The sequence below is a fragment of the Mycteria americana genome, chromosome 16 (assembly GCF_035582795.1).
Source record: "Mycteria americana isolate JAX WOST 10 ecotype Jacksonville Zoo and Gardens chromosome 16, USCA_MyAme_1.0, whole genome shotgun sequence".
Classification (NCBI taxonomy): Eukaryota; Metazoa; Chordata; class Aves; order Ciconiiformes; family Ciconiidae; genus Mycteria; species Mycteria americana.
This window is the reverse complement of record NC_134380.1, coordinates 5,729,971-5,752,006: the sequence shown is the minus strand read 5'-3', so window position 1 is coordinate 5,752,006 and position 22,036 is coordinate 5,729,971. Positions and strand designations below refer to the sequence as shown.

Here is a 22,036-nt window from a genome sequence, read left to right as displayed (position 1 = left end):
GTAGACAATTTACATCCCAGATGAGTGGATTATTCTTGTGTGGAAGGAGGAAGTTGCATTAAGATATTTCTGTATGATGGTGAGGAGGATGTCTGCTTGAAACAGCTACAAAGGGTCTAAACCACCAAAGTCTCGGAGCTGGTGGATTTTTTTCTAAGCAATTATTTAAGTAGCATCCACCTCCCGAAGTTTCTTGTCTCTGAGTGAGACAACTCACTGGCAAACATGCTTCTTTGTATCTTTCTTCTGTGCTAAGTTTGTGAGACAAAAATTGCTTCTCTCTGAATTGAAAACTTCCTCTCTTTAATTCTTGCTCTGTGACCCAGTGCTGTGTTTTGTCAGAAGGGGTGGAGAAGAGATGAGCGGACAGACTACTTGAAGTATGGTTGCCAACGGTGTTCAATGCAACTTACATGTAGGAGGAAATCATCCCGCAGAATCCTGGGGTTGTACTATCTCCCAAAGACAGCTTTGGCAAGAGGGCAGCTGCTAAGTTGGGCTTCAAGGTAATAAGAGAATGCTTCAGTATTGCATGCTGCTTGTTTTCAACTTATTAATTGTATGTCAGATCTGTAGGCAGCATGACTCATCTGCTGAGCGGAATACCTAATCTGAATGCTTACCAGGAAAAATACTAGTCATCAGGAAGAACACTCGTCATTGGTGTGTCAGCATCTGGGTGTCTTTGCTGTATGTAATTTTGTAGAACTTGAGGAGTTTATACAGCCAAGGGCAGGAGAGAAACTGAGCCTGTGATGTGCTGTTATCCCTGTCTGACAACTCAGCTGTGAGGGAGAAACAACTGTCTACTGAGGCTTATGTATTTCCCCTTAGCAGGTCTCCTACCCCTTGCAAAGACTCAGATGACATGAGTGGCACCAGCAAGGCAAAAGCGGCATCTGTCCCCTTTCCTCCCACCCTTGTGATGTGCGACTGCAGCACGAGCACTGTCCCGTACGCACAGGCCGTTCAGCAGCCAGCTCTCCGGAGCCCAGATATGGCAAGGCTCAGTACAGGCACCGTATCACTGCCTGCTGGTGTCATAGCACAGTTTAGATCTGTGAAGAGCTTTTAAGTTGCTTATGCAGTGAGGCACAGCAGCAGGTTGAAGGGCGGATGAGAAATGCGTATTTTTATCTCGCGTGATGTACACTGAATGCACATGCTGTAATAGCACTTTGTCTCCAGGTAGCTGACAGCTGCATTCAGCTAAATAATCTCACGCTTCATTTAACAGAATTTGTATTTGTTTGCAGAAGAACAGTAACATTCACTGACAGGCTGAACCGGCAAACTTGACAGTGGACTTCCTTAAGAAATCAAGGTTGATATGCAAAAGGACAGGGAGTGGTACTACAAACCAGCAGTTGGATTGATTGCTGCCAACGTAGCTGTGTTCTGAGTAGGACCAGAGTAGGACCAGTCATTGGGAAGAGCACGTAGGGCTTTTGGCTTCCAAGGAGTAAGGGGAAAAAAGTGAAGAGGCAGCCCGATGATAAATAGGAAAAGCAAAAGCTACTCAGTGCATTGAGAATAAAGAGGGGCAGGAATTGTTTCAGGAAAAACTTTTTTAGGAAAGCAGTTATAGCATTGTTTTGTGGTGTCTCCCAGCTGTAGAAGCAACAGAAGGAAGATTGTTCTGGAGCGTGTCTCACAAATGGCTGCTGATACGTCACTCAAAACAGTGTAAAATGGCCACCTGTGCCTAACTGCCGGCTCCTCCTGGCTGCTCAGTGGTTGCTGCAACCGCCTCATGGGTAAGTTCCCAGTAAAGCCAAAGAGGACTGGGGTGCTAGTACCATTGGCTTGGGAGGGAGCAAGTTTGCGTCGTCTTGTACTCTTGATTAAAGAGTGACCCGTGTCACTGTTTTGTGTAACACTTACATTTGTGTACTGTTGTAAATTGTGACCTGTACTCTTGATTAAATAGTGCAAATCAGGAACTTTTCAGCTGACAGTTGCTTTGCTCTGACACTGTCTTTTTTTCCACTAGGACCTGATCTACAGCTGGCTGGAGGAAAAAGTGGTTCCCTGCTGTCTTCTGTTCCAGAATAAAATAAGTTATGGAAAATCTGGGAGTTGAAGTTGGGTTTTGTTTGGGTTTTTTTGTAAAGGTTATCTACTTGAACAGAGATGGTTTTGAACAGGTAGAAAGGATTTGGGTTAAAATGCTTTCTGAAATTCAAGCAGCTGTGAGCTTACCCTTTCATAGCAAAACCTGCTCCTCGCTGATACCTAAAGACTTCAGTGTCTGCAGATGCTGAAAGTTGAAGAGCAATTCATGGTTAGTGTGACAAAATTACTCGGCTAAGCTAGCACTGGTGGCAGAAATGGTTCTTGTGGTCTGCTTGGAAGCTCAAAGATAAAGGAGAAGTGAGAGGCAGTAGTACAGCCATCAGGTTCCTTGTCTGGTAAGCCCTTAAAATGGAGCGTGTTTAACTCCTGGCCTAAGCTACACCGTTGGCTAGAAAACCTCCCTTTTTGAAATGGGAAAGGAGGGTGTGCGTAGCAGTTCCTGATGTGCACCAGCAGCTCTGCCCATGAGCTGGGTGCGATTCCTGGCAGGACACTGCACTGTGACAGCACTCGTTTTTAAAACCTGTTGGTTTTGCCCAGTGCATCAAGGTGCTGCTGATTGCCATGTTCAAAGTCACCTGCATGGGCTGTGCTGAGGCTTGGCCAGAGCTGGTTTGAGGAGGTTTTGGTGCTGTCTTGGGAAGTTGATGTGAGGATCGGGCTCATTCTTGTCATGAAAGCGGTTTTGCTGAGTGCTTGTGAATAAATAACATGCCTAACAGGCTGCCTTGTTACCATTGTAAGGTGGCTCTGATGCGAACAAAGGTTAATTTGAGACGTGGGAACACAGGATGGGCTCCAAGCTAGAGATTACATCTGAAACAGGCTTATAGACTAATCTTCCGTAATGCTCATTTGAACTGGCTGAAAGCAGCCTGCTGTGAGCTTGAGGGGGTTTTGAGGTTCCCTGGCTTGTGGCCGGGATATCTCTTGCCATCTCTGCAGTAAACCGCTCCTCCCCAGCTGACATACAGCAAATAGCATCCCCCGTGGAAAAAGGCTGTGCTCAGACCTGCTCCCACAGATGCGGCACAGCGCCGGGCACCAGGCCTCCCTGCCAGCCCAGGCCTCTGCGCTTTAACCCCACTCCCATCCCTGCCTCTGGGGCCCTTCCCCAGTTGAAGGCTCGCTGCTGCACGCTACAGCTCCTCTGCTGCGCGAGGTAGGGGGTCTCAGCCCCACCCCATTTGCCAAAACAACAGAAACGGGCATAACAGAAAACAATCGTTCAACATTTATGTGATTACACAAAGTGGGAAAGGTGTCTCGGGTCACACTGCTCCCACTGCTGTGCCCTATCAGCCCTACAGCCACCACCAGCTGGAGTAGCCTTCCCCCAGCAGGTCTTCCTTAGCTGCACTGGCTTACACAGGATGGCTGAAGGGTTCAAGACCTTCACCTCCCTTGGGTTTTTTGGGAGGAAAGAAATTAAAAAGAGTGATGATCACTTAGACTCACCCAATAAGCTAGCAGGTTCCCTAACCCACCTGGCATCGGGCTGCCTTCTCAAAGCACTTAGAGGGCACCACGTGGTCCCTGTGCAAGAAAAACCCAACAAACCCACTACCACGCACACGTGGGCTGCAGGCCAGCTCTCCAGGATGCTCAAAGGCCAGCTGTGTTTCTGATGTCCCAGCTGAGCTGCAGTAACCCTACTCTTAGCTGATGGCTTTTAAGACCCTTCCTTGATTGGAAACACCATGACCTAGAGAAGGGGAAAATGACAGGGCACACTGTGCATCTTGTCACAGGAGAGGCTTGCCACTGGCTTTACCTCTGATCATGGAGGCAAAAGAGATGCTTCTGGAAAATGGCACACATCAACCCAGAGCTGGCTGGAAGTTGGGCTTTCTCCAGTCCAGGAGGGAGCGGTTCTCCAAACACACCACGTTCCTGTTAGCTGGATGATCTAGTCTCCAGTCCAAGGATTCATCGTGCCTGTTGTGGTCCCACCACGGTGACAACCATTTGAGCTGGAGTGCGATGGCACGGTGAAGGGCGTCTTCCAGCCAGAGGCTGACACACGTACATGTCTCCAGCACCTTCTTCCAGCATCACCATACCCCTCCTGTGCTTCCCAGCCGTGTTCGTGGGGCTGGGAGGTCGCAGCCACATGCCATGGTGCTTCTTAGTGCCCCAAAGGCCACATTCAATCACATTGAACCATGAAACAAGTTGCTGGAGGTCCCCGAGGAAATACCAGCTTCAGCTTGTGCCTTACCACCACCACCAGCTGCAGTGTGGAGGGTCTGCTCCTTGGGCTGGCCGGCCAGCTGGGGAGAGCCCTCAGGAGGGAGAAGGTGGCCTTCGGGAAAGAGAAGAAAAGCCACAGGAGTCCTTGGACTTGCCCCCATGGGCCACTGCCCAGCCTCACCGCTGGTAGAGGGTCATGATCCCTGCTCGGTGCAGGCTGTTCCACAGTGCCGCCTCCAGCATCATGTCGTGGTTGGCATAAAACACCAGCGGTTTCTTCTCCAGCTCGTAGTAGTGGTCTGAGAACTGCTCGTAGTTGGTGGTGATGAACCCGTAGGCACTGACCTGCAGGGAGGGAGGTGGGACAGACGGACACGTGATGGAGTTAGGGCTCAGCCTAAGGTGCTCCACGCACCACCACTGCCACCACCCCTCTGGGGACAGGGGGTGGCATACGTAGGACAGCCACCACGACACGCTGGTGCCCACCAGGAGCCTTACAGCAGCTAGTCACAAGCCCCCAGCAGCCAAACGGCGGGGACCCTGGTCCCCAGGAGGAGGGTGGCCCTGTGGCCTCTTACCTGGTCGCAGGTGTGGAGCGCGGTGAGGAGCATGAGGGCGCCGGTGCTGGGCATGTAGATGGAGCTGTACTGCGTGTTCAGGAGCTCCGACCGCAGGAACCTGCGGGTGGACGTGGTGGGTCGGGGGGGCTCACCGCCAGCACGGCACCGCGGCCCCCAGCACCAGACCCAGCAGCACCCAGCGCCTGTCCAGCCCCCACCATGCACTCGGTGACGCTGGTGCCTGGCAAGGCAGGAGCACCGAGTGAAATGCAGCGCTCGTGTGGATTCTCCGATGGCCGCTACTAAGGTTCAGCTCATTCGCTGGAGGCTGCTGAAAGGCACCTCCCTGCTCTTTGAAATCATCCCGACCCAGGCGCCTGCTTTCAGGAAAGGTAGGAAAAGACAATCCCTTTGGGCCCCACCTCTGCTCCTGTTAGACTAGGTCAAAATTTAATTTATTCTGGGAGATGGGAGGCGAGGTGAGCACGGTGAGGTTGTGGGACTCTCACTGCTGGGAGGGGACGTGAGCTGTGCTGCAGTGAATGGGAATGGAGGGGGACAAATCTCTCTGCTTTATCTGCAGAGAGCAGGACAGAGGTGTTTCCAGTGCCTGGGGAGGACTGGGACTGCACTTTGTTGGGCAGCCACCGGTCTGTACTGGAGAGAGCAGTGGTCGGAGGCAGACCGTCTGAGCCCACCCCGGAGCAGAGCTAGGCAGAAGCCACGGTCCTCATCATCCTCACCTTGCTGTCAGGTACTGCAAGAAATCAGGATGCAGCAGCTTGAACTTCTCTGCAGAAGCCTCTGGTCCAAAATACTTCTGTGGCCTGCGGTGGGGAGAGGAGAAGGGCAGAATTCGCATCACAGGAGTCTGGGGGCTACTTGGGGTTTATCCCACAAGGGACAGATGTGGGGTGAGGGCAGGCAAGTCATGCTCCCTCCGGTGCGTCACCAAAGGTTATGGGGCTACTCACTCATCCCCCTTGTCCGAGCCCTCGGGGACCGGGCTGCCCTGGATGGCCGACTTCAGCATCACATAGTCGCGGATGTCCGAGGGGATGAAGATGTACCTCAGGTCCTGCAGCGGGGACACAGACGTGGTGCTTGGGGGAGCTTTGGGGCACTGCCCACGCCAGCAGGGCGAGGGCTGAGGGCTCCTGAGATGGGGAGAAGGTTTGGGGGGCAAGCCCAGCCTCAGGGGACAATTTGGGGTCACCTCCCCAAGCGGCCCTTGGGTTCTCACCTTGGCCTGGGGTATCTGGGTGAAGCCATACTCCTTGTAGGCGATGAGGGAGTTCTTCATGGTGTTCACCGTGAAGCCGTAGAAGGAGATCTTGGTCCCGACGTCCTCCTCGAAGCCTTTGATCACAGCACCATTGAGCCTGCAGGAGAAGGGCAGGATGCGTGTCCAGGGCCAGCCGCTCTCCAGCACGCATGGCCCCATCCTGCCCAGGACCCGTCCCCACCTGAAGACCAAGTCGTGAGCGTCGATTGCCTTGCCCTGCCGTGAGCCATTGAGGATGCCGCCGTTGCCCACCACGGCACAGCGGACGCAGCCCCCGGGGAAGGCGTCCCTGTCGAAGAGGTGCCTGTTGGCAGAGGCGTTGAGGAGCCGGAGGGTGCTGCCCACCACTGGAACAGAGCAGGATGCGTCCGGTCAGTGGGGAAAAGGCGTGTCAGCCCACGCGAGCGCTTAAGCGTGCAACATCACGCACAGACGAGCTTGTGCAAGATCACATCCAGGAGCAGCACACAAGAAAGCTCACACCATCTTCATGCAGGAGAGGGGTCTACAAGTGGGATGGGGGGACGCCAGCCAGATCCTCCTCTCCCAGGTTCAGCGGCGGCCCCCTCGCAGCCCCCCACGTACTTAAGCGCGCTCCAAACAGCGGCTGCCTGAGGCCGTGCAAGGCACGGGGATGCATCCGGACATCTCCAGCCCCAGCCCTGTGGATGCCGCTGCCCGTGCTGGCCATGTCCCCTCCTGACAATGTCTCCTTGCAACTGCCACCGGTTCACTCCCCCCCGCCGTCCCCAGCACTTCCCAGCCCAGGGATTGAAGCCAGCGGCTGCCAGGGAGAGCAGAGAGTGGGTTTGGGGTAGGAAGGGAAACAATCTCCGTCCACAACAATGGAGCGGGTTGTCCGAGCTCCTCCGGCCCCAGTTAATAATCATGCACACACTGGAGCTTTTATCGGGGGAAAATGTCACAAGATGCAGCAAGCGGCGTTTGCAAAGCCGTCCCCTCTGCCCCGCGCCCTGGGAGGCAGAGTGGGAAGAGACCAAGGTCCCTGGCTCCTCTGCAGGGCTCCTCTGCCTGCCCCATGTCTTCAGTCCCTTCTGCTGGGCTCCCCAGGCCCCTCGAGCTGCCCCGCACCCTCCCATCTCCCCCCTTGCCCCATCTGCTGCCACCCCCATCCCGGCTGGGTCCATACCTGCATGGGACAAGCCTTGCCAGCCGTAGGGGACGTGTCGTGTCTTCAGCCTGTCCCAGGTCTCCAGAGTGAAGTGCTGGTCCCACATCAGCACAGGGGTGTCGAAGCGGAAGACCTCCCCGAACTTGGGGTCTGCCTTTGCTCTGGCCATCACCGAGCGGAGGCACGTGCTCGGCTGGGAGGGAAGAGGACCTCAGCTCAGTTTCCAGCCTGGGTCTACCTTCCCTCTGGACATCTCCACCCCTCAGCAGGCACCAGGGAGAGGACAAACCCAGGGACAGAAATGCTCCTTGTCCATCCCATGTTCTGCTGTGTCACCCAGGCAGGGCACTGCTTCGTGCCTCGGGTTCCTGCTGCAAAACACCCTTTGGTACCCAGCTCACCAGGGCTGGGAGGACCAGGGCTTCCAGAGTCACCTGAGAGCATAAGCCCCATGAAAGATTCAGCACCTTCTAGTGTGGGCACCCCACTAACGGCCTTTGCTGTACGAGAACAGCCCCAGCGCCCAGGACCAGTCCCTTCCAGAGCCTGGGTCCGTCCTCACAAGTCTCCAGCCCGGGCTGGTGGCCCAGACATCACGGGGTTGGAGGGAGTGGGTGATGCTGGCTCCAACCTCCACATTGGGGAATTGCTCGGGGAGGTGCTGCAACCGCAGCAGGGAGGCCTGGGGAGACCCACGTGCATGGACAGAGGAGCTTGCTCCTCCACACACACATACAAAACCCCTTCCAGGCGATGCTGCTCCTCCTCAGCTTCCCCACACAGACCTTCAACCAGCAAAACCCAGCAAGGAGGGGCACAGGGGACGCTAACCGTACTGTGCTAATGATTACCTGCTTTCTGCTGGGCTTGGGCTCCTCCAGTTCGGCTGAAGGCTTGAAGGACTTCCCACTGGAAAGGGGGAAACATATAGCAGAGTTAAAAATCCATCACTTGGGCACTGGGGAACCCCACAGTGGGCAGGGGGCTCCCAGCTTGTGCCAGGACCACCGTACACACCTTCCCCCCTTACCTCTCTAAGCCACCGTCAAGGGCCCGTTGGCGGCTGCCGGCTCGGAGCGATGTCCCCAGTGGAGCCAGGACCAGCGGCTCCGGCTGCAGCAGGCTGGGAGAAGAAGCCGGTGGGGGCTCAGCCGGGGAAGCGACACTGAGCCACCGCACCCCGACACCCCCCACCTGCGAGAGCCACGGGCAGGACCACGTCCCCTCCACTCGGTTCCCCTCCATCACTGCCTGCGCCCACCCACCCCCTGTCCGCGTGTCTTTCTGCAAGCAGAGCGCCACAGATTTGCAAAATACTGGGTTTATGAAGAAAGCAGCCACCTTCTCCGGTTGAGTCCCCTCCCGGGGGTCCCTCCAGGACCCCCACGTACCAAAAACTGCACCCAGCCTGCAGCCTTGGGGGGACCCTGCCGAGACCTCCCCAGCTCTTCCCACCATCCCACCCTTCCCGAGCCCGAGGGGGACGGGGCTGGCACAAGCTGGGCAGGCCAGCAGGACACATTTAGTTGCTACACTGGAGAAGCAATCAGCAACTGGGATCTGGAGGCTCTCAGCGTGTACGGGACCCCCATCTGCCACGGGGCCAGCTGGGGCATGGCCTGAGCCTTCATTTAGTGCTGGGGGACAGAGGCATCTCGGGGTGCCCTGAGCCGCGCGGGGCCAGGCAGAGCAGACCCGGCCTCCCGGGGAGGGTGTGGGGCTGGGGACGGGCAGGGTCGCAGCCTGGCGAGCAGGAGGTGGGAGCCCACCGGAGGGGAACAGGCTCCCATTCATCCCCGCACAGAAGGGCCCTTCAGAGCCCCCCGGCGCCGCCTCCAGCCCAGCCGGCAGGTGCTCAGGCCAGAAGGGGGGTATTGTGGAGGAGACAAGGGCCCCCTTGTTACGGGATCTCTGCTTGGGAGCCCAGGGACAGGTAGAGGCAGGTGGGGAGCGGAGCTCTGCCTCCCCCCGGCACGACGCTGCCCAGCACAGCGGGCATTGGGTTTCCGTCCCCGCTGTGGCCCCTGTCGACACCAGCAGCACCGACAGCCCTGCCCGGGAGCAGATCCAGACCCGTTTGCCACCCAAACCCTGCTCCGTGCCACCCTGGGGGTACAGCGTGACACAGGGTGACAGCCCAGTGCCTTGCCTGGGTGCTGGCACCAGGGGCTGGAGCATCTCCCCAGGCATGGAGGGGGAGTCAGGACCACGCAGGCTTTAGTCCCAGCTCCCGCCTTGCTCCGTCCCAGCACTGCCAGCTCTGGCCAGGGGATGCCGAGGGCAAAGGCGTCCCCCCTGCCTGGGGGGCTGAGCACTGCCAGTGGAGCAGGGCAGCTTTTTCAATCAAGCCAGCGCGTCTTGCCTCGGTGTCCCATAAAAAGGCGGCTCCCCAGCAAGAGCTGCTGCCCTGCAGAGCCCCCACCATTCAAAACACACGCTCCGGCCCAGGGGCAAGGTCCCCAGCTTAGCCCTGCCCCGTGGCCACATCCTGCCCTCCAAATACGTGCAAAGAGCCTGCTGCGTACAGTACAGGAGCGCAGACACCGAGGCTGGGAGAGGGGTTGGGCACAGCATTGCCCCCACCTCCCCTCGCAGCCACCAGCTCATCCCTGAGGCTCATCCCGGGAGCACCCGAGCTGGCGGAGAGGAGGGAGGGCAAATCCCAGGGAGGGTCCGCCAAGCCAGAGCCGCAGCTTTCTGCAGGGCCTTTCTGGTGTTATCACTGCGAGCATCTAAATAAACCCAGCCTAACCAAACTTGCCTGTTCCCTCGGCTTGCGGACGGGAGCAGAGCTGCCCTGCCATGGTCTGCGCACAGCGAGGCACCGGCTGGGAAAGGCCATCCAAAGGCTGTACGAGACCTTGCGGTTACGCTGGAGGCAGCTCATCTCTGCCAGGTACAGGCAGCACGTGCCGGTCAGAGCAGAGCTCGCCCATGCAAGAGTCTCACAGCAGCTACAAGGAGAGCTCTGCGCGCCGAGTCACCTTAGCTGCAATGAACCGCCATGGGATCCCCAGGGAGCTCATCCTCGGCGAGCTGTCCCAGCCCTGCTTGCTTCCTCCACCTCACGACGCAGGAGATCCCAGGCCCACGTGCCTCGTGAGCAGGAGCTTATTGAAGTTACCAGCACCTGACTGAAGAAACCTCCCTGCTCCAAACCCAGAGCCAGAACCAGCTCCTGCAAAGCACTGAGCTCCCCGGAGCAGCACACCCTCCTGCACCCAAAGCCCCCGGTTTGGCCACCCACCCTTTTTCTGGTCACAGAGGCGCAACCCACCACCAAACCCAAAAGCCGTTACCCCCACACACCATGCCCAGGCTCGTGCTGCCCGGGACCCACACACAAACAGCCTCTCCTGGCCCCGCTGCCTTCCCCACCAGGCTCACAAGCCCCAGCTGCGTATCTCTGCCACCCAGCCCTCCAAGCTCTCCCACTCGTGTTTCTTGGTACAGACCCTTCCCCGGCTCATCCCAGTGCCCACAGGTCAAGGCAAAGACCCAGGCACTGGCAGGGGGAGGGTGCTGGGCTACTTTCTGAACTGCCAGGGGTGCTGCGGGAGCAGCCGGGGGGCTCAGGCTGGCTGCAGGGAGGTGGGCGCAGGCAACCTGGCTAGTTGGCTCTTGCTGACGTTCAATGGGAGTTGGGACCCACCTCCACCCGTGGCCAGATATGGTGCACGGCACTTGCTGATCGATTCTTCCAGGACTTGTGCTGACCTGATAAACCCAATCCCTCTGTCAGCACCTCCCTGCACTCGCATCCCAGCTGTGGGTGCTGGAGCCACCTCCCCAGCATCGCGGCAGCCGTCCTGGCTGTGGCTGATGCCCAAACCCTGCCAGGGAGGGCGTGGGGCAGCCGGGCTCTCCTGCCAGACAGCAGCTCAGGAGCGCATCGTGGAGCCAAACGCTTTGACGTCACCCGCCAGGATGTGGCGAAGCACCTCGTGATGCTTGGTTGACTCAGAAGATGACAACCCTCCCGGGACCGGCCGATGCACAATGGGGCTCCGGGGAAGGAGTGGCCCACAGCTGCCCGGGCACCAGACGCGGCAGCGGAGCTAGCCAAGCCTGGGTACACTCTATCACCACCGTGGCATTCACTAATATGACGTGTCTGGTCCATGGTCACCCCCCCCCCCCGTTTCCAAAAGATAACACTGTGTACAAGTTTTGTGAGCACACACTCCGGCCTTATCTTCAGCAAACACTCCCCGGGCCCCGCAGAGCCATTTGAGGGAGCTGAAGCAGCAATGCAAACATGGTCTCGGAAGGTGTTTGCTCCATCCCACCACAAAGGGCCAAGCTCCAGAAAGCATCTTTCCCCGGCGCAGAGCCGGAGTGGCATGGCGAGGCTGGGCAGAGCTCCACGCTCATCCTGTCTGCCCTAATAATAAAGCCACAAGCAGTGCCAGCAGCTCACCGGTGGGGTTTCAGAGAGATGGCCGGGCAGGGAGCAGGACGGGGCTGTGCCCAGCTGAACCTGGGGGCTCTGGGGATTCGGCTCCCTGCAGCCCCGCTGACCGCAGGGTGGCCGGCTCTGCGGGGACGGGGGCATTTTGCCCATCTCCGTAGGGTCCTCACCGCTGCTGCCAGCTTTGCGCTGAACTGGAGGCGGACTCAGGTATCTGGCCCTTGGGTGATTTGATGCTGGCAGCAGCCAGCATCAACTGGGCAGTCAGCTTCCTCCCAACCCCCTTCATCCCTTGTAAGTCTGCAAGGAGACACTGCTCACACAACCCTCCCTGCTGAAACGTGGCTGCCTGCACCGACGCGTGAGCACCCCGACCCTCCCTTTCTGCCCCAATGGCAGGCAGAGCGGGAAGCGTGCGCTCTGCGATGGCGCGTCAGCCATGTGAAACGCCGGCCATCCTGGCTTCGCCTCCGGACTCTGCCCCGCATCCGTCGGCAGGGCAGCGCTGGTTCCTCCGGGTGCACGGTTCAGGCTGGACAAGCAGCAATCACAGGGCAGCATGTTTGTAAACACAGGGAATTGGAGCAAATAAGACTCACTCTGGTTTGGGTCTAGCTTTAGTGGTTGGATTAAAGCCAAGAGGAAAAGTCCAGGAGAGCTTTGGAGCGCAGGTCAGCTCCCCGTTACCTCACCCTGGGCTCCTCTCTGGGGCTGGATGAGCTGACCCTCGGTCCCATCAGTTGCGGGGCAGGAGCCCGGGCTGGCCCTGCGGCAGGGGAACCCGGGGCTGGGGCAGGTCCAGGCAGGGTTAGGCAGTGGCTGTTACCTGCAGCCTGCCATGTGGGGGGAGCCTCCTGGCTCCCATCCCGTGGGTCTCCTCCGCACCCAGCTCCCAGGATCGGCCACAGACCCTGTGCCAGGGCATGGCTGGTTTCCATTCCCAGCTCCAGCGTGGTCCTTGGGCACGTCCTGCTGCCCTCGTGGGCTTCACTTTCCCCTCTCATGGACATCAAGCTCTTTGCGGTGAGGTGCTCCACACCCCAGCCACCACCTGCCCCAGGCACCGTGCGGTACAGGCTAACGCTGCTGCCGCTGGCACTGCTGCTCACCCAGCATGGCCGAGGGTGGAAACAGCCAACCTCTGCCCGGGCTACTGGGGATACTGCTGCTCCGCACGTGCGGCAGGAGAGGGGACCTCTGCCCTGGGCAGGACAGGAGGGGGCAAGGAGAGCTCCCAGCTCAGGAAGAGAGAGTGTCTGGGCCCCAGGGCAGCCCAGCCCGCTGCATCCCCAGCAACTCCCAGCACAAATCTGGCTGCATGCAGCTCACCCCGTGCAGGACCAACTCTGGTCCCCGCAGCATCCTCCACTCCTGGGCAGCACCCAGGCAGCTGGGCTCTGTCGCACCAACGGCACCCAAGAGCACCCAGCGCGGAGGCGAGGGACCCCCATAGCACTCTCCTGGCACATTACCTGATGCTCGCAGGAGAGGAGGGTGGCTGGTCCTGCAGGCCAAGCGCTGCGCAGGCTCCCTCGCACCCTGCCCGCTCAGCCGTGCTCCCCAGGGGACCCCGGCACCCTCACCCGCCTGGCACCGGGGAGACTCAGGAAGGGGCTTGGGGAGGTTGGAGGATGCAGGGAACGCAGACGTGACCGCAAAGGGGGAGATGCAAATTGCTGGAGTTTGGGAAAGGCTGCAGCCCCTGGGAGTGTGCAAGCGGGGGGGAGTGGGGGGCAGCCCCGGGGGGCCGAGCGGGCTGCGGGCAGCCCAGCCGTGCCCTGCCCCTGCAGCGGGGGGGATCCGTGCAGCTCCATGGGGGCCAACCCCCCCCAGGACAATCAGCCGGCTCCGATCCTAAATCAGCCCAGCGGGGACATGGGGGGCTCGCAGAGGGTCTGGGGGGCTGCTGAAGGGGGTTTGATCCCGCCGGGAGCTGAGCACCCTCAGCCGTCCCCGGACCCAGCAATGGTTTCTTTGCACTGTGACGGGCTGAACCCACGCGGGGACCCCTGCAGCCCCCCACGGCCCCGGGGTCCCGCTCTGGGCACCCCTGGGCTCGGCCGGCGGCCGTGGGCAGGACCCGGTGCCCCGGGCCCCTCGGGGGCGGCAGGGCCCGCTGCCAGCGCATTTCTCAAACCAGCCAACAACCGGGGGCACGGCTGGGATAACCCGCACTAAGGGACCCACACCGGCACCCCAGTCCCCCCTCCCCATCCCAGCGCGCGGTACTTCATGCCGGGTTTGCACATCCCTGCCTCCCCCCTTACCTGGCTATGATCCTCTGGCTGGTGGGCGACTCCACCGTAGCGTAGTAATGGCCGTAGAGGAGCAGGGAGGATGTTAGACCTGCCAGGAGCAAAAGGCAGAGCCGCTTCCAGTGCGGGGACCCCATCCCAGGCACCTCAACCGCTGGAGCAGCCCAGGCGAGCGGGAGCGTGGGAGCCCGCGCTGCCCGCACCGGGCACACCGCCGGCCGCGCTGCCTGCAACGGGCTCCGCAAACTCCCCGGTCCCCGCCGCTCCGCTCCGCTCCGCTCCCGGCCCGGTGGGTGCGGACGCGGCTCCCGCCCGGCTCCGTCCTGCCCCGGGTGCCCAGCTGCACCTTGGAGCAGGCTGGGATATTCCTCCGGAGCGGTGGGAGGGTGTGAGCCGGGGGGAGGAGGCACCAGGCTGACTGGTTCAGACTTGCTGAGAAAAAAAAAACACTTTTGCGCTGCTTTTTCTCCGAGCTGGGGATTAAACATTTACTCAGACCAGCAGGGTAATGCGCTTTTTTTTTTTTGCCTCCTTTTCATGCCACCCACCTACAGCTCACAAAGCACGGAGGTTCCCCCTTTCTGTAACTTTCTTGTTCGGCTGAAACATGTGCTTTCACCGCCGGCTGCTTCACCACCGGCAGCACGCACAGCCCACGCCGACACCCGGCGACCCCGCGGTGCGGCGTGGCCGGAGGCGTCTGCAGTTTGTGAGAAGTTTATCAGAAACTCCGGGCTCCGAAGCAAAGCCGGGCTCCCGCCCCGCGGTGCCGGTGCCGCCGCCGCGCGTTCCCCCCCGGGCCGCTGCGGGCAGCCCCGCCGCAGGAGCAACGCTGGTGCGAAAGGGGGGCAGGGGGGGCCGCTGGCGGGGTGCAGCCTCCGGGCCCCTGCCCGCCTCCCGGCTGAACAGCTCGCTCCCCCCAACGTGGTTTTGCAGCCAACGAAACCGTTCAGGGCTTTGTGCCGAGTTCGACAAATAGTTTGGGGGAACGGAAAAACGGGTTTGGGGGGTTTGGGGGAAATCCGAATGAAGCATTTTGACATTTTCGGAAGGGAAGTGCTTCAGTTTCTTTTTTTGAAAGAATATTTCGACGTTACTTTAGTTAAACTCATCTAAACAAAGAAAACAGCCCTGCGAACTAAAGGATATGCATACCAAAATGTTTGTTGCAGTGGGGGAAGGGACTCAGCAAGGAAAACAAGCGTTTTCAGTTGATCGGCAGTGATTTCGGGGGGGTTGGTTAGATTTTTAGGAAGCCACCAGACTCGGGGAGCGGCAGCATGGTGAGCCCTGCTCCCTCCAAACCCTTGGCCCTGTGCCCACGGTTCCCCGAGCACCCTCAACATTGCCCCAGGGTGTCACCCACCTCCAGCCCCTGCCCAAATACCCGCTGTCCTTATTCAGACCCAGAAACCCGGGGCCAAACCCCATCCCCGCTCCCGAGTCCCACCCGCACACCCCCAGGCCGGTGTATTCACAGCTGCGTTGTCCCCAACACTTCTTATCCCCCCAGATCCAACCACCCCCCACTGCCATACCTGCCTGCCCAGGCGCGTTTCCAATGATGCTGCTCGTTCAAAGGAGGATAAATGCAAAAATCGTCTCATACGAGTTCACTTCAGTCTCCGTTTGCTTGCATTACTGCAAGCCTCCCCGTTGCCAGCCCAGGTCCTCCAGGAATTTTGGCTGTGCAGGGAGGGCACCACGCCGGCATCCACAAAGTGCCCAGGTTGCATCGGTGGCGACATCCTGGTGTGAACACGGGAGCAGGTCTGCGGCCCAAGGCTGGCAGTGGTGGCAGCGCTGGCCTCCTCCCACTGGGAGAGGGGACATTGGGCCTGGGTCACCGCGAGGGGATGGTGGCCGGGCTGACTTTAAAGAGAACTTAGAGGGAAGAAGCCCTGCTGCTGCGCAGAGGCTGGGGAGCTGTGGCAGGCAGGCTTGGCTGGGCACAGGGCGTCTCGGGGAAGGAGAGAGCAGGCAAGAAGCAGGAATGACAGGACAGACCATCACTGCTTGGACACGCAGGGATGAAATCAGGTCTAAAGCTCAGCTGGAGCTAAAGCTACAAAAGGAGGGGCAGGAAGAGGGAGTTAACATGTACCCTAGTAGCAAAGGGCAGCTCAGAGAAATGTGGGTGCGCTGATGGAAGAATTTGATGGTTTTTGCCTCTATCAGTAAAGCCTGCTCCCAGCCCCCAGGGGTACCAGCATCGTCTAGAAGACTCGGGGCCAGCAGAAGGGGGACAAGAGTCTGGGGTCCTGCTCAAAGGTCCCCTAGCCTAGAGCCTGTCCCCACCCAGTGTAACTCAGGGATTGCCCTTGTTTGCTCTGACTCAACAGATTCACTCCCTGAGACCCGGTGTCTCAGCTCATATGCTCTTGACTTTGGCCCCTCGTTAATCACAGCTAATTATTACCAACTGTTCTGGTAAGTCATAAGGGACATAGCAAGGCCTGGCCCTGGAGGTGGACGACTGATGTTCTGGAGTGAGTGGCCTGGGGAAAGTCAGGAATTTGCCATTTGGAGACATTTATGGCCCAATTATGCAAACACTGGTGGAGTGCCAGCTTCAGTGCATTCGCCCAGAGGGATGGAGGAGCTGGTTTCTTCACACTGCTCTCATTTCTCTGTTTCCATGATATATGGTTTTCTACTGTTGGGTTTTTTTCAAAGGGGTGAAAATGAGATGCACAGTTCTTCATCTGCTCCACTTGTTTTGTGCTACAATGCATTTTGGCCCATGCCCCAAAATTAAGTGGTGCTTAATTTAGAAGTTAAATAAGCGTGAAAACCTTTTAGGATGATAGTTGCCAAATAAAGATTAGGAAAAGAACACAAAAGAAATTACAATGAAAACCAGCAAGTATCATTTTTAGCCTGGGCTTCTTATTCCAGTGATTACTTCTTGGAAACAAAACCCAAGCCATCCACATGGCTAGAGAAAGCGAGAGGAAAATAAGCACACTTTGCACCAGCTGGCTGTTGGCCACGGGTTGGTGGAGGAAAATCTTGTGGTCTTTGCCATGCTGAACTGTCCAGCTGGGAAAAAGAGATCTCCAAACACCTCCTGGAGGTTTTATATATCCCAATTTGTTCAGCACAGGTCAGAGGTGCATTTAAGAAAGTGCCAAAAATCCGCTTATAGAAAACGTCCCTGAAATGCAAAGTCTGGACCTAGGAACGCGTTGCTGTGTCAGCCCCGCTGGAGAACGTGGGGCCATATGGCTGCCTGTGGAGGCAAGGCCACCGCATAATGAAAAATTCGTCAGCAGATGTCTCTGGAGGCTGACGCACAGCCCCTTCCTGACGGGGCAGGAAGAGCAGCAAGAGCACGCCTCGGCCAAACCTCCTCTCGCCAGGTCCCCCACAGAAATGGGGTCAGGCAAAGCGCCTGCCCACACTAACGCTGCCTGGGCAGTGCTGTGCATGCTCCCTGACAGTCTTTGCTCAGATTTTTAGGTGTTGCTGCAACCAAAGTCAGGAGGTGAGTGGGGAAGCGACCGCACAGAGGATGCTTGGACATGGGGACCCCAGCACTCACGTGATGCCAGTGCGGTGGCAGCACTCAGCTGCGGGACCAGAGATGCTCAGGGCTGTGCCCAGCGTCACCCCATGGCAACTGCAGCTCCAAGCGCTGGGCTCTGCCCTTCCGCCTTGCGCACAATCCCACGCTGGAGGCAAGGAAAGGGGCTGGGGGATGCAGCTGTGCAGTGAAACTGAGCTGACGTGCCCCTTCTTTGTGGCAAATCTGGCAGGATGCAGCCCATCGGGCAAACACACCCTTTGGTCCCCTTCTGCTCCTCGCAAAAGCAGGAAGGTTGCAGGGACGAGCCATGGGCTGAGGCAGCAGGTCAGGACCTCGCATGCAGTGGCAGTGCGTGGCTCATGGTGGCTCGCTCCCCTCGGCATTGCTGGGGTCCAGCCCGGCTCTTATCACAGAGACACCTGCACATGGCAGAGCTGTTGGTCAGCCCTGGACCATTGACCAGGGCCAAGATAAGCTGAACACACAGCCCGAAGGTCATCCCCTCTCCGCCGGGCATGAGGCAACCTGTGAGGCTCTGGGTTATGCCCTGGAGGGGTGCAGAGCTGGAAAACACCTTTGAGAAATTAGGGTAACAACACAAACCTTGTCCTTTCTTGCCGGCTCTGGACCAGGCAGAGCAGATGTGGACTGATCCTGCCCTGTTCTTAGCAGCATAAACAGCCCAAGGTCTGCTGAAACATGGGAGCCTCAAAGCCACGTGGCCCAGGGGTCGGCCAGGCTCTGTCCCCAGAGCACACAGCTGGGGAGAGGGGACACCATCTCTGAGTGTGGATGGGCACCAGCTCCTTGTCCACCTGTGCAGTCCCACCTGATGCTGCATGGCTGCCGTGGGAGAGAGGGAGGGAGCCTTGGGATGTCCTCAGGACTCAGCAAGTGTCTTTCCAGGATTTACCACCCCGAGGGCTGAGTCAGGCCAAGCTGGGAAAGTCCCGCAGCACCCAGGGTCCTGCTGCTCAACCTGGCAGAGGAGCCTGGACTACCACAGCCCCTTGGCATGGGAAGCCGGGGGCTGCTGCACCCCCAGGAGCTGTTTGCCTGCAGGGCCCTGCCCCAGCACCTGGAGATGAGGGCTCGCTGCACAGGAGGTGCTCAGAGGTCAGCTGGTGCTTTTTGCACAACAAAGCCATGGGCTGCTCCTTTATTTTGTTCTCCCTCCCCTATTATCAATAGTTTTTCTGGTCCGACTGGATTTCCCTGCTGCCACATGCCCAACAAAGGGAGAAAGTCCACACAGCGGAGGTGAGGAGGGTGAACCCCCCACCCCTGTGCACCAACGGCCTGCCCCAAACCTCTCTGCAATTGGGGAACATAAATAGCATCTGGTAAGTCACCAGCACAGGGTTTTTTGTGGTGACCTGGAGCAGGGACATGCCTCTGCCACACTCCCACGGTACCCAGTCAGCCACGGCTGCTCAAGAGCGACGCATCCAGAGGGAGCACCTGCTCCACGCTGGGAAGACGGGCGCTGGCGTCCAGCTCTGGCTGCTCTGTGCCTCGGTTTCTTGCCTGGGAAGAAGAGACACAGGAGTGACAATCTGGATGTGCCACCATGGCACAGGGCTGCCTTGGAGCCATGTGTGGCACATGCAGTGGCTCCCTCTGGCACCTGCCTGGGTTTGGTCTTGGCTACCAGTGCTAGCAGGCACCTCAAGCCCCATGACATGGTGCAGAGCCCGTCTCGTCCCCGCTCCTGGTCAGCCCAACCCTGCTCTCCAGAGCCTGAAAGGCTCTCTGCACCACCTGCTTGTCCCCGAGGCATATCCCTGTCCCCCAGCCCAGCAAGACCCTATCCGCTTCCTCCTGCTTTGGCCCCAGCCCCAGCCGAGGAGCTACATGACTGTGAACATGCAGCAGGACACGGTCCCTGCTTCTGCTAGACAGGCAAGTAATCACACCGCAAGAAGGTAAAGAGGTGGGAACCAAACAAAAGATTCGAAGCCCTGTCAGGAAGGTGACACCGTGAGAGCTCCTGCGTGACAAATGGATTTGTCTTGCAGCCCGGCACGGAATATCTAGAGGCTGTTAGCTTCTGGGGAATCCAGGGAGGAGTTAGGCATGGCTGTACCAATGGCTCATGGTACTCACCAACAGCTTCACAAAAAAGCAGGGCTGATGCTACAGCGGCTTCCAGACACGTGAAAGCACAGCTGTGTATTTCTTCCCCAAATCAGACATCTCTGTTTAAACCCGGCAGACCCTGGAGCTCCTGGCTGGCAGCGGGGAAAGACATTGCTGGTTGCTGGCACTGGGTACCGTGTCCGTGCACAAGGACGAGTCGCTGTGTCTGAGGCATCTCTCAGGATGTCAGACCCCATCCCACCGTCGGTCACTCCGCTTGTGCTGCCTTCAGCGCCATGCCGCATTGCACAAGCCGAGGCCGCACGCTTTGCAGCTGCAAGAGTGGCACTCGCAGGTACCAAACCTCTTCTATGCATGTCTCTACATACCCCAAGGAGCTCCCGGGCCATAAACCCTGCGGGCAGGCAGGCGTTATAAAGCGAAGGACACTGGGGGACAATAGTCTGATGCAGTGTGGGCAGCTGCAGGGCTGTGCACGGCACTCTGACATGGCCTGTGCCAAACCTGGATGTACCAGACACGGCACGGTGCTGACAGGACCCTGAACAGGAGCTGCCACCTGGTGGCACTGGGGCAATCCTGCTGGCCTGCCGGCCGCGAGGACCTGGATGGGGGCATTTGGGGCGACCCTGCACCACGGCACCCACTGTTCAGCTGCGCTAGGGAGGCTGCTCCGGCACAGCCCAGCATTGCCGCTTTCGCCCTGGGACATACACCCAGGTGAGGAACTCGCCCAAGCCCTGAATCCTGGCTCTTGCCAAGGGTGCTCCAGCTGTAGCTGCCCTCCGCAGGTTCTGCTACACCAGTTTGTGGCAGGCTAGAAGTTGGCTGGCAAATGCCACCTCCGAACCCCCTTGACTTCCCATGGCCACTCCAGACCTGACGCCGCAAGGTCAGGCAGCTCTGGTGAGACGCAGATGGACTTGTGCTCCACGCAACGTGTCCCTCCATGCGCCTCACCTCGGGCAGCCCCCGGTGGGATGGGACACCTTGGTGCAGGGGTGTCAGAAGCAAAGCGAGGAGGCGAAGGGGACGGTCAGGTGAGAGCTGCTTTTCTAGGGCCAGAGAGGATGTGGTTTAGAGCTTGCTGGGAATCTCCAGACCACAGCAAAGGGCCTTCTCCAGCCAAAATTATCCCTGATAACACCAAACTATGCTAGCTGTGCTGCGAGGAGAGCCTGGAGGGAATGGGCTCTGCTGGTGGAGAAAGCCTCCTGGGAAGTTTCCTTCCCTTGACTCTGGGAAGCCTCAGCTGCAAAGAGGAGCTGGGCACCAAGGGAAAGCATGGGCTGGGGGCCACCAGCCCATCCCCAAAGCCTCCTCACCACCACGGTCCCCTTGCTCGGCGGGACTCAGCCTCATCCCGCATCCCAGAGGAGAGGAAAACAAAAGAGGAGGAGGGGGAAGGGAAGGGTCTAAGAGAAACTTCTTCCAACTTCTCGGGAAGAGAAAAGCCCTATTCAGGCAGGAAGAATACCCGTGTGGAGCTGGTCACTAAGCAACCCACAGCAATTCGGCATGGCCCGACAGGCAAGGAACAAAGCTGCCTTGCTGCCCACCGAGAGCCCAGCTGGGCGAGTGCCGGGCAGGGAGAGCCTGCAGGGCCTGGGGACACGGGACACCCGCCATGCACAGCCACCGCGAGGGACTGAGACACCCAGTGGGGTCCAGAGCTCCTGGGTGCTGCAGGAGTTTGTCCTTGGTCAGCTCTGGAGGGTGACTAGCCTCCACTGGGCTCCCCCTTCATGGGGAGGCTGCTGCTCAGGAAGGACTTCTGGTCTGCTCCAAAGCCCGTGGCTCCCCATGGGTCTGGTGTTCACGCAGGGCTACATACATCATTGCCAACAGAGGCACAGTGCATCTCGGATAACTCCCTGCTCCCATGGACACTGCGGGGCTTGTATGGGCAGAGCAACCAATGCAGGCTACACTCTCTCCCAGATAAGCTGAATTCTTCATTCAGATTATCTATGTGGGGGGTTGTCCTTTGCAAACAAGCTTTGCGAAACATGCGAAACATGAGAAACTGCTTGGCCCCTCTGCAGCACAAGGAAAAAAGGGACAAAGGAAATCAGGTCTGACAAACCCTGCTGATGATCCATGCTGAAATGCCTCCCTCGGAGCCCAGGGGGTCCCTGGAGATGCTGGTGCCCCCAATGGAAATGCTGCACAAAACGAAAACCGCTCACAGCCAGAGCGGGTCCACTGGGACCAGTCAGTGTGCAGCTGGGGCCCAATCCAGAGCCTGATGAGCCCAGGGAGATGCACTGGACCTGCCTGGACACTGGAAGTGGCTTTTTGCTTGCATGGTATCATGGGGGAAACATCCAGCCCTTCATGCATTTGTCTCCAGCATCTGATATAGTTGGACAGCAGTTGCTGGGACAAGGACAAACTCGCCAGGTGTTTACACACTTCCTCAGGGAGGTGTTTGGCCAGCTCTGATCTCCATCCTGCGATAGCAAGGTGATCAAGTGGGTAATGCTCAGGTG

The 22,036-nt window shown here is 58.7% G+C and overlaps 1 protein-coding gene and 1 long non-coding RNA gene across 7 annotated transcripts in view; one reads left to right on the top strand and one right to left on the bottom strand.

Annotated features, from left to right (window-relative positions):
• LOC142417916 (uncharacterized) overlaps window positions 1–2,071 on the top strand; it is a 480,711-nt gene extending 478,640 nt beyond the window's left edge. For all 4 annotated transcript variants that reach the window (XR_012778153.1, XR_012778151.1, XR_012778152.1 and 1 more), the window contains exons 3-4: window positions 1,612–1,757; window positions 1,994–2,071. This is a non-coding gene — a long non-coding RNA (uncharacterized LOC142417916). The remainder of the gene's footprint in view (window positions 1–1,611; window positions 1,758–1,993) is intronic.
• ST6GALNAC2 (ST6 N-acetylgalactosaminide alpha-2,6-sialyltransferase 2) lies at window positions 1,205–14,617 on the bottom strand. 3 transcript variants are annotated; one of them, XM_075519089.1, is made up of 10 exons: window positions 13,928–14,617; window positions 8,280–8,372; window positions 8,101–8,158; window positions 7,268–7,442; window positions 6,299–6,464; window positions 6,076–6,214; window positions 5,807–5,910; window positions 5,576–5,659; window positions 4,851–5,073; window positions 1,205–4,614 (listed from the first exon to the last, which is right to left on the bottom strand). In XM_075519089.1, the coding sequence occupies exons 1-10, from the start codon at window positions 14,401–14,403 to the stop codon at window positions 4,447–4,449; spliced, it is 1,686 nt and encodes a 561-aa protein (XP_075375204.1). In that variant the 5' UTR covers window positions 14,404–14,617; the 3' UTR covers window positions 1,205–4,446. The 3 variants fall into 3 exon arrangements, with proteins under 3 accessions (XP_075375204.1, XP_075375205.1, XP_075375207.1); XM_075519090.1 differs by having other exon boundaries at window positions 4,851–4,954; window positions 5,577–5,659; window positions 13,928–14,609; XM_075519092.1 differs by having other exon boundaries at window positions 4,851–4,950; window positions 13,928–14,605.
• Window positions 14,618–22,036: the final 7,419 nt, after the last annotated feature.